We start from the raw sequence: 12154 nt of genomic DNA on the forward strand, positions 1-12154 counted from the left end.
AAGCAAGTACTCACTGCCTTCAGTGACCCTTCATCCTTGCCTCTCAGTCCCTCCATGGCTCAGTATAGTCTCTGCTCCATAGCTTGGTCCCCTTCCACCCTTCCCACACCAAGGTCACAGTGGCCTTATTACCAGATGCAGTAGACGTCATCCTGTTCTCTTTTGAATTTGACACTGTTTACGGCTCTTGTTTGTACAAAATGCTCTTCTCCTTTGGTTCCACACTATCTTGTGTTATTTTTCTTGAGGGCTTTTTTTCTAAGGAGCTCCCTACCCATTCTCAATGACCCTAGGCATTGCTCTTTCTTCTTCATTGTTCTATCATCACCCCTCTTTTCCTCTCTATAGATTTTTTTCCCCTAGGCTGTAACATTCTGTATGACATCTAGTCTCTCAGATCTATTTCTCTAGCCCATATGTCTCTCCTAAGCTCCAGACCCGTATTTTCAATTGCCCACCTGTTTACATGGGCACATTAAACTCATCATGTCCAAAATAATTCAGAATTTTTTTCATGAAAACTATTTTTTTGGCATTCCATATCTCACCCAATGTTATTATCATTCACTTAGTTATTCAAATTAGAAACTTACACTATTAAAAACAATCTCTTCCTTTTACCTTCTTCAATGCAGTTGTCCTCCCAAATTCTTTCGGGGTGATTGTAAACCTCTTTCCTACCTGCTTCCTCCCCTCTATCCTCTTGTCACTCTTCGTGTTCAAGCCGTTCATCTTTCACTTGGATTAGTAAAGTGATCTCTTACCCATTCTCTCTCTCTTTCCAGTACTGCCATTCTCCAAACATCCAGTTCTGTGCTGGAGGGATTTTTGTGGCATGCAAATCTAATTTTTTACTTCTTTTGCTTAAAATCCTTTATGGCTTCCCACAGCCACCGATTATATTTTAAGCTCATTAGACCTTCATTGATTCCCTCATTTTCTTTTTTCAGCTTGTCTGCCATGTTAACATGCCTGTTCCAACAGTGGCACTAAGCCATTAGTCACTGGGAGGCTGGTTTGTGCTCTGATTTGCGCCCCGCACTACTAGAAGGCCTATCCATGCCTTCACATTGTCATCCTGGTAGGGTTTACGTCCACACTTCTTCAGATTTAGTTCAAGTGTTGTGCCTGCAGGCTTTTCTGACCACTGTTCTCTCTCAAGCCTATCTATAAATACTTTCTTCTTTTTGTGTTCTCCTAACACCTGTGAAGGCCTCTCTACTGTTTACTACACTGTATTTTAATGGATGGGCCTAAAGCAGAGAAATTACTCCATAAATGAGTGTGTGAATGACAAGCTGCTTCATTCATCAACAACACTCTGGTATTTACTGATATTAAAACAACAAGGAAACTGTCTGTTGTACTAAATCCTTCACACTTTAATTTAAACCTCTTTCTTCTTATTTAGTTCTTAGATGGATACCAGGCTATTAGACTCTGTAAATATACCTTTCTATAAAATATGGTGTTTTGTTTAATTATTTAAGGCTGTCACTACATTACCCTAGCCTTTATTTTTCTGTGCTGAGTGACCCTAGGTTTCCTAATCTTCTCTGCCTTCTTTTCTAGTCTTTTGATGATCCTTTTGTTGTTTTTGTGATGGGCACAGGCAGTCTGGCTGTGATTCCTTGAAGTATCTATTCTTATATAGATCTGGGCAGTGCTAACTCTTGTTTTGCGTTTCTCACATACCATACCTCCGTTTGTGCCTATCATGTGGTGCTAGTGCTATGTAGTAACAAATTTTACAGATTTATTGAGTGAGCAAAGTACTTGTGCCAATTAACAATGAATAATATAAATCTAATCTCAGCCCTTCTGTATTGTCACTGTCAAGTTAATTGACAGTGACAATACGGGGGTAGTACCAAGATAAAGGAGGTAGAGGGTGCCATGGTAGCACATGGCAGGGCACATAACGAAGACTTATGGATCAAGGGAATCTTACTGGAAGAAATGACCTGGAAGATGAGTAAAAGTTGGCCACATAGAGAGGCAGCTTGCTGGGGTGGGGGATGGGGTGGCACTTTGGAGCCACCTGAAAGAGGTTCACCTGGCTAACACAGAGTGCCAGCACTGAGAGGTATGCCTGGAATGGAAAGTGGAATCATCTTAAGACTTTATTTAGGCTTTAAGGGCAATAGGGTACCACTGAAGCATTTTAAACTGGGAAGGGTCATGATCCCATGTATATTTTAGAAAGAGTTACACTCCACATTAGAAAGTATAGAGAAGGCATCAGACCTGGACACACTGGTTTCTGGAACAGGGCTTCTCATCCTCAGCACTGGTGACATTTGGGGCCAGTTAATTCTTTCTGTGGGAAGCTGTGCTGTGTGGTATAGGGTGTTTAATAGCATTCTTCGCCCCTACACAGTGGAGTACAAACCATACTATACCTACCTGGCCCATGCCCACCATTCCCAGCCTGTGGCAACCAGAAACCTTAGACATTGCCAAATGTCCCTTCAGGGGCAAGATAAGCCCTGATTGAGGACCACTGGTATGGAAGCTAAGAGGCAAGAACTGTTGATGTTCTTGAACTAGGGTAGGGCTGTGGAAGAGGTGAGGCTCATAATAAATAGCAGCTTATATAGGTACACCACCAGGCACAGTGCCTTAGGAACAGTGGTCATTATGATTGTGTCCATATGATAGGGAACTTGTCTTTATTTTATTTTATTTATGGAGTCATGATAAGTGCATTTATTATCTCCATCACCTGTTTCACCCATTTTCCCACCCACCTCCCCTCTGGTAATCATCGGTTTGTTTTCTATAGTTAAGAGTGTGTTTCTTGGTTTGCCTCTCTCTCCCCACCTCCCTTTGCTCATTTGTTTTCTTTCTTAAATTCGATATGAAAAGATCATATGGCATTTGGCTTTCCCTGACTGAGTTGTTTTGCTAGACTTAATGCCTTCTTAAACTATACCAAAAAAATAGAAGAGGAAGGAAAACTTCCAAATTCATTCTGTGAGGCCAGCATTACCCTGATACCAAAGCCAAAGAAGACAGCACGAAAAGAACTGTAGGCCAATATTTCTCATGAATATAGATGCAAAAATCCTTAGCAACATATTAGGAAACTGAATTCAACAATACATTAAAAAATCATACATCCATGATCAAGTAGGATTTATTCTTGGGACAAAAATGTGGTGCAGTGTTCGCAGAACAATCAGTATAATACATCTCATCAACAGAAGAAAGGATAAAAACCGTATGATCATTTCAATAGATGCAGAGAAAGCATTTGACAAAGTATAACATCCACTCATGATTAAAAAAAAAAAAAAACTCTCTGCAAAGGAGGTCTAGAGAGAATATACCTCAACCTAATGAAGGCCTTATATGAAAAACCCACAGCTAATATCATACTCAATGGTGAAAAACAGAGCTTTTCCCCTAAGGTGAGGAATAAGACAAAGATGTCCATTCTCACCACTTTTATTCAATGTAATACGGGAAGTCCTAGCCACAATAATTAGACAAGTTAAAGCAGTAAAAGGCATCTTTATTTATTTTAGATAAACTTCTTTTTCCACAAATGATTTTTAATTCTAGTTTTAGTTTGTCAGATCCAGGGCCAAATCCAAGATAATGCTTTTCTGTGATGTTGTTTTCAGCAGGGTGTTTTTGTAAATCACAGAAACCACTGTAGCAGAAAGCAATTTGTTAGAGGGTATCAAGTAGCCAAGAGAGTGCTAGAGAAAGCTAGAACCAAGCTTGGGACTCCATGGTCCATGGAAATGCAGACCCCACACAGGACTATTCCTTCAGTAGCCAGTGCCTTTCTACCCCAGAACTACCATCTCTGCCCCCTATGAATTTAGAGAACGTGGCAACCCTAATTTGTAAGAGAATTTATGCAGTGGAGATTCCATCTTTCCAGCTCAGAACCACAGAAAGGTAAGTCAGAAGGGAAATGGAATTAGTATTGAGTAAGCTGGTTTATAATATCTGCCACGGTGTTGAAGACCAGTTTGTGATTTTAGAGATTTTTTTTTTTTGGCATAAATATAGTTAGTTCTTTCTCATGCTATGATTTTCCTTTCCTATTAAAATCTCATACTATAAAGAACCCAATCTCTAATCACTTTTGAAAATACGTGTAATGAGGAGAAGACTATGACTTTGCAGATAACAGTGATATCAATTTCTCTTTGCCCTGAGGATAGAGTCCAAATGGCACATAGGACTTTGCAGCCTGACCCAACCAACCACGATAACTTCTGTTCCAGCCCCTTTTCCCCATAACCTCTCTGCCCTGCACCTTCTACCAGTCTCTCATCATGTTATGCCCTCTTCTTATATCTTGGTACAAGTTTTCCCTTCTGCCTGAAATCCTCTATCCTGTTTCTACACTAAGATTCCTGCTTGTCTGGCAAGATTCAGCTCAAGCAGTCCTTCCTCTTTGAACTTTTTCTTGATTCCTCAAGGGAGAGAGAGCTTGTCCATCTGCATATTGCAGTACTGATCACAAGGCACTGTCATTGTTTGTTTACATGGTTGTGACTTCTGTAAGAGCTCTCAGTGTCTCAAAGGCACATTGAATGTACCTTGAACAAGAATGAGTTTGAAATGTTGCCATAGAGTTGATTTTCAAAAATAAAAGGTAAAGAACATTTTAGTGAAATTGGTGTATAACAGTTCTGCTTGAGTATATATAAACTGTTTTTTTTTCCATTTTGTTTTTGAAAATAGGGACATTTATAAACTTGCATCCCATGGATACACATGGGAATACCCAGACAAGAGTAATTCTGGAAACTGTTTTTTGATTTGAGGGTTGTTGATGAAATTGGCATTTACTTATCTAAGAAATTAAAACATCTTTGGTTTCTTATAGTATGTGTAATTATTATTTTAGCACTCGTATTGTGGATTTTCTATTCTTGTCCAAAATAATGTTTCAAAAATGAAAATACAAGTTTTCATATAATTATTGTGTATATGTACTGTTAGAATATAAATCCTTGAAAAAAGGAGGGCAGGAGATATGGTCGAGAGGAAGCCAAGATTTGTTGATTGATTGCTTTATATATCAGACATTTCGGTATACTCTCATATCTATTGCCTTAATTCTCAGAACTGTTCTCAGAGATAGGGAACATTACTTCTATGACACAGTGTTAAAAGTCAAGTTTTCAGAAGATATAAGTATCCTTGTCAGAGTCATAGTTGTTAAATGGTGGAGAAAGAATTCAAACCCAAGTCTGTGTGACTACAAGTCTCATGTTTTTCTAACGTGCTGGCTTTGGAGTTTAGAACATCATATAAAAATGTAGTGTTGTAAGAAAAATATTTGTTTTTTTTTTCTTATTATATGAGAAATTGCTAAATAAGACTGTGACTATAAAGTTAATATAAATTTTTTCTTAAGTTTGAGGCATCCCATTTTAAGAAAAAAAAAACACCTTTGTGATTAGTTTTAGTATTATTCATGAATACAGCCATTTCCCTGGTTGTATTCCATTCTATATTACCCAAGCATCTGAAAGCATGCTCTCGGTCGTATGAGGATGATGATAATATAAGAAACTTTTGTTTGGCAACTGCAAGGTCATCCAGTCAATCTCTTGTTACCTGAGAGAATAAACTCTCTAGAGGAAGACATAAGAAGAAAACAGATGTTGGGTGTGAAATATCACTATGAGGTCAAGTGGAGGAGTGCACACAAGGCACTAGGAGGTCATTGATGATGGTGCCAGAGAGGAGGGTGGGGTCAAAAGTAAGTTGAATGAGCTGGAACAAAATAAGCAGATTGGAAGTGGAGAGAGAGCAAATAGAAGACTTTTTTTTTTTTCTTTTAAAAGACTAGAAGTGGTGTCACAAGTGATCTAGTCCAAGCCTTTCCTTTTGCAACAAGGTGAAGGAAACTGAGGTATTTGAATATAAACTTCTCGCCTAACGCCATACCTCTCTCTGCAAGTAAATGGCCAGGTGGGGCCTTGAACTCCTTTGACCCATGTTCAGTGACTTTTCTTCTATACCGCAGTTTCTCCAAAAGAGAAAGATGTCTGCAAACAGTTCTAAAGAGAGACCTTGAAATATCTTTTGAGAAAGAACTATTGTAAAGGAAAACAGTTATTGCCAGGAGCATCTCCTAATCACATAATTCCACATTTTTTAAAAAAGATTTTATTTATTTGACAGACAGAGATCACAAGTAGGCAAAGAGCCAGGCAGAGAGAGAGAGGGGAAGCAGGCTCCCCGCTGAGCAGAGAGCCCGATGCGGGACTCCATCCCAGGACCCTGAGATCATGGCCTGAGCCAAAAGCAGAGGCTTAACCCACTGAGCCACCCAGGCACCCCATGATTCCACATTTTATATGAGTGAATATGATGAGTGTAGGAGTCCCTTGATTGTTTATCACTCAATTATTTGGAATCTTGGAAGAATTATTAACTCTGAAACTTGCTTTGCATTTGTTGGAAAAACAGATGCTACTTTCCACTTGTTTCCTCATGCTGTAATCAAAGACATTTTCAGAGGGTTTCTTTTTTCCTCTCTATAGTTACAGTTAGGATCTTGATGATGGTTCCTACTGTTTTTTCCCAGTTATTTTCTGATATCCAGAATGGCATTTTCCACTGTGTATTTTAGCTTTCTTTGTGTGATAGTATGTTCTATCAGGTGCTTTTACCAAACGCAAGGTCGTTTCTTCTGTTTTAATTCTGTTTGATATTGAAATGGTTCTTTCCTTTTCTGTTCTCCTATCAATATGATGGTCAAATAACTGTGCTGGAGCCTGGCATTGATAGGTCTGTGGTGGTTAATGCAAATTTAAAGGAGAATTTGTCTTAACCCTTTTTTTACCCTCCCACTCCTGCTAGTTTTCATTTTCAACCTAATGGCATCGCATCCTCTCTCTTTGCACATTCATACTCTTCTAAATTCATGCCCTTCTGTTGCAGGTATGATGAAGCCAGCAGGGCCTTTGGGGGCTGCTGCCCCTGGGGGCATGTTGCCTCAGGGTCCTTCACCTCCTGGACCCCAACAGTTTGGCCAAAATGGAGCTCATGCCCAAGGGCATCCTCCCCAAAGGTGAGCTAGGTAGATTCCAAACCGCATTTGTATATTCTACTAAAATTGTCTCACAAGTGCCTTCTAAACTAGCATGTTTATTGATTTGACCTCTTGATACTGCCCACACCCTTGTAAAAAGACTTGCTAGATTGTCCTAGGAAACAAACATTTAGAAAAGTTAGGAGGGAAAAAAACAAGACCAGTACATATTTAAAAATATATAAAAAACTACTTGTGTCAATACCATACATTTTAATTTTAGATTATATCCATCTCATTTTAGAGTTCCGTTATGAATCTCTGATTTCTTCAGATGTCTATGCTCTGTATGCCCTAGTACATTTTAAATCATCTATCATGTTGAATCCTTCGCAGGACTGAGCTCAGTGCCAGTAGGTGCTCAATAAGTATTTTAAAAATTAAATCAGGTTGTGGCTAATGGTAAACACTGGATTTGATGTGAAAGGTACACAGATGCCACTGAGGGATTTTTGAAAGGTTGGTCGATAGTAAAAACAACACAGGAAATAAATCCTCTGTTTGTGTTTATAATAAATTAAGAAAGGGAGAAGTTGGAGGCAGGCCTGCAGAAGCCAATGTATGAGCTGTATGAGATGTGTAGAGCTCTGTGTCCCGCTGGGGACTATCCCCTGGGAAGGGAGTCAACATCACACCTGCCCTGCTGGAAGTCCCATTATTGTTTTTCCGGTGAGCTACTGCCATTGAGAATCCCAGTGCCAAAGCTGTTTATAGTGTTTACTTTGGAATTTCTCCAAGGAATACCTGGAGGCTTCATTTCCTAGGTTCCTTTTCCAGGCTGTTAGGCTGTAGGGTTGGTGAAGGGAGGATTTACCCCTCAGTGTGAAATCTGGACCTGCTGTTGCTGAAGCCATTCAGCTATCCTTTCAAGGGACCTGTGAGTAGTCCCTGTTAGTGGGAAAACTCTCTGGACTTTTAAATGTCATCGAGTTAACGCTCCTATAGGATATTTGTGAAGTTGACACTTCCTGCCTCTTGTTTGTCAGGGTAACATTTACCATTGACATGGTTGCTGTGAGAGACAGAGTGAAGGAAACAGAGGATGAGTGAGTCTAAGTAATCTGGTTTGCATGTGGTTTTGGTTCGAACAAGGGGCACAAAATCAAAGAAAGGGCCTGACTGGGGACCTGACCTGAGGACCCCTCCCTAGTGTCATTAGCCTGGCGGTGGGGTACAAGGATTAGAGTAGAAAGACTGAAAACCAAGATGCCTCTTCTGGCTCAAAAATTAACTGTGTGGTGCTGGTGGAGTTCCTGGGCCTCTAGGCCCCCTCATTTTGCTCACTTGTAAAATGAGGAAATAGAACTTTCTGTCCAGAGCACAGGGGAGAAAATCTGGAAAAGTTCATTGTTGTGAACTGCCAAGGATTTTAGATTTTTTTTTTTTTTAAGAAGAAATGCTAAAATTAAACAGCTGGTTTGAAGTTAAGGAAGCTTTTGGTCACTGGTGTTAGCCTAGATTGTATTAATTTTTGCTTCTTTCCCTTTCTTTCCCATCACTTAGGTTCCTTAGAAATAAGTAAATCATGGGCTTTATCATCAGATAGACTCTGGCTGTGTGGTTGTGAGTGAGCTCAGCACAAAGTCTGAAGATTGTAGACCGTAGAGTCATGTTTACTACTCTTGGCTCAGGCAGCTGTTACTTCACTTCTCTGTTCCTTAGTTCTCTCATCACAATTTTAACCATAGTAATGTAGTTGTGAGGATTTTGTTGGCTACTGCATGCCGAGAATTTTGCATACTGCATAATGCCCATGAAAGAAAGAATGCCCATGAAATACGTGTTAGCAGATGTCGGTACCATTTTGAGGGCGTGTAGAGAGTCTATTGTCTGTAGCTTGTCTTCCCTACTGGTTCAGTCTAGCTACTCACAACAGCTCAACCTAGAAATCTGCTTTCATTCTAATTCCCGGGGAAACCCTGACAGATTCTGCCCCATCTCCCCTACTATTGACTTTCTTCAACTTGAACTATGAATTAAAGGTTGGAAATGGATTTAAAAATTAAAACATCAAGGAGAAATCTAGTATTCATGCTAAGCGTCCATGGTTACCCCACTACTTTGCTGTCATGGGACATATTTCTGTGTATATAGTTCAGTGCCAGGGCAAAGGGCACAGTGATTGTGCAGGTGAATCACACAGTCTGATGACGGGTTTTCAGAGAGCATAGGTGGCTCATGAAATTTCTTTGATGATTATAGCACTTCATTGGTGCTGTTTATACTTAGAGAACCCATAAAAAAATCTCTTAACTTTTACAATATATCTAAACTGTTGAATGAAAACAAGATATAATTCAGAGTCATTATGTTGATTGAAATTGTAAAATTTATCATTTTTATTTTTAAAATATTGCTCCTTCCCAGGCACCGTTTCATAAAATTTAAAAATCATACCTAGCCATTAGTCTCTTTGATCTTGGCTGAAGTGGAATGTCTTAAACTTGTAGATGGTTCTGAAGTTATCTACAAAGTGTTATTGCTGGATGGGATTAATTTAGTAAATAAAAGCTGTAACTTAAAGTTATATAAATTATCTGTTTTAATCAGGAAATGATGAAGTGGGGGGAAAGAGAGTGGAAAGAGGAGATTCATCTTCCCAAATTGAAGTTGATGGGGTGAAATCTGCTAAGAACTTAGTAGCAAAGAAAAAGAGGGAATAAGAAAAATAAGAGGTATTTTTAAAAAGAAAGAAAGAAAAGAAAAGAAAAATAAGAGGAATAGTTGGAATAGTTGTTTTCTCTTTATTTTTTTGTTTTGATTATTTATTTATTTATTTATTTTTGTGGAGAGCAATGATATTAGGTAGAGGTTTTGTTTTATCTACTCCATGGACTGAGTATTTAAAATCCAGATTTTACTTCAGTCCGATCTTGACTAATTTGGTACCATATCTCCGCATTCCAGCAAACTTCACCATACAGCTCACTACTTGACCAATTTGTTATAAACTTAGAAATAAGAAATATTTGAGGTTGAGCAGGCCACAGACGATTGAGTCAGCTCTCCAGAGGTTTAGGACTAAACTGAAGCTAAATTTTCATGTTTTATTAATCCTGTGGTATTAATTCTTTATTGACTATTGTGTTTTATGGCAGATCTGCCCTTTTCTGACATTCAGTGAAACAATAAATTAAAACATAAAATTGAATCTTTTCTCTGCCCAGAAACCTGTTAAGTGAAGGAATCAACAGGGAAATATTTAAATCATTTGATTCTTTATTTTAACCATTGTATAAATAGCACAGAAAGGGATTGTTCCATTCTGTCTGCTCATTTTTTCATTTGAAAGCTGAGAACTATGGAGATTAAGTGGTTTGCCCATAGTTACACACCAGGGTCTCCAGGCCGGGAGCCTTTAGACCCGGATTCATATCTAAACTCTGATACCTACATGCTGTGTAACCTCGGATTAACTAATTTAGTAGCGTAATGAAGCTGAAAAATTTTAAGTCACTTTCCAAGTTTAAAATGTTCTGTTAATCTCTTTTATCTAAATGAAAGTTTTTGTTAACTCTTTACTACTACTTTATTCTTAATAAAATTGCTTTTAAAATTCAAATATGTTTAAGATCTGCAACATTTACGTTGGTTAGGGAAAAAAATTGTGACTTTCTAAAGCCTAATTTCTAGGACATATATTAAGCAATGAAGGATAAGTAAGCATTTATGGGTCAAAAAGTAATGGCCTAATGGTTGTATATTTTCATATAATGTATTTTAAATAATTAACCTTTTGTTAAGTTTAAAAAAATACTGGAGGCATCTTATGTCATAACTTCCATTTGAAATATATTTCATCCTATTTGTGGTATATAATAAACTATTCATACAATTTTATATTTTAAAAGTATTATTAACATTTGTGAAATATCTGTATGTTTTAGAGAATTTTTTTCTTAAACAATTGAATAATCTCTCCTTCCCCCAATTTAACTGCTGGTTCCCAGTTCCTGCTTATTAGATCCAAACCCTATAACAATACCATATGCTACACCCACTAATGTATTCTTATAGAGCATATACCTTCTGCCTGTGTGCGATTATTGCATGTATCTATCTCTCGTGACTTTTTAAAAAGGCAAAAGCAGGGCGCCTGGGTGGCTCAGTTGGTTGTGCGACTGCTTTCAGCTCAGGTCATGGTCCTGGAGTCCTGGGATTGAGTCCCGCCTCGGGCTTCCTGCTCAGTAGGGAGTCTGCTTCCTGGAAACCACTGACCTCTCCCCTCTCATGCTCATTCTCTCTCTCTCTCAAATAAATAAATAAAATCTTTTTTTTTTTTTTTGAAAAGGCAAAAGCATCATTTCTTGAAAAAAGAAATGATGTTTTTATGAAACAATGAATTGACAAAACATATGGACATAATTCTTGAACTCATTTCTAAGTGAGCAACAATATTTTAAACTTGTCAATTAAGGCTAGAGTTATATTTTGCCTTGCCCTTCTTTTTCCTAGTATCATTAATAAATTAGAGATATAAACAAAACTTCTGTGAAAGTTAACTTTTATATTTTCTCTTTTTATTCAGTTTTGTTCCAAAAATTATTCCAAACATTATTTAAATCAAAAGATGTTTAGTGTAACTGTGTTGGTCTTGTTTCAGTTTTTGACAGGAGAGGAAATCAACAGCTTTGCTAAGCAGTATTCTTTGGGTTAAATGTTATTCATTCTAACTTTATAACACTTTATAACCAAGTATCTACTATAGGATAGCTTGTTATTTTACAAAGAAAAAACATTTGATCATTCATCCATTTAACTTAAAGTGTGGGATATCATCATTCTGAAATATGCTTAAATACCATACTACAGCATAACAGTATGAAGGTTAATTTTAAGGGTTTTTTTTTTTTTTTGCAGTAATCATTCAATTTAAGATACATTGAGAAAAATGACAAGAGAAAATGTTTTAGAAAGTGTGCTCAGTTAAGACTTGGGAAGAGGATAGTCCTGGTTTTGTCACACATAAATTGTGGGACTTCAAGCCAGCCACTGGCCTTTCTCAGGCTCTGCTCCTAATCTCTCAAGTGGCAGTGAAAGATGGAAGGCAAGAGTGTGCACCACTAGGGACATAGTTTCCAG

The 12154-nt window shown here is 38.0% G+C and overlaps 1 protein-coding gene across 5 annotated transcripts in view; it reads left to right on the top strand.

The window, feature by feature from the left end:
• The window catches only part of SEC24D (SEC24 homolog D, COPII coat complex component), a 105491-nt gene that overhangs the window by 6231 nt on the left and 87106 nt on the right, over positions 1 to 12154 (top strand). For all 5 annotated transcript variants that reach the window (XM_082727373.1, XM_082727374.1, XM_082727375.1 and 2 more), the window contains exon 3: positions 6922 to 7051. In XM_082727373.1, coding sequence (XP_082583499.1) covers positions 6922 to 7051 — 130 coding nt within the window. The remainder of the gene's footprint in view (positions 1 to 6921; positions 7052 to 12154) is intronic.

Source organism: Mustela nivalis, assembly GCF_964662115.1.
Source record: "Mustela nivalis genome assembly, chromosome: 4".
NCBI lineage: Eukaryota > Metazoa > Chordata > Mammalia > Carnivora > Mustelidae > Mustela > Mustela nivalis.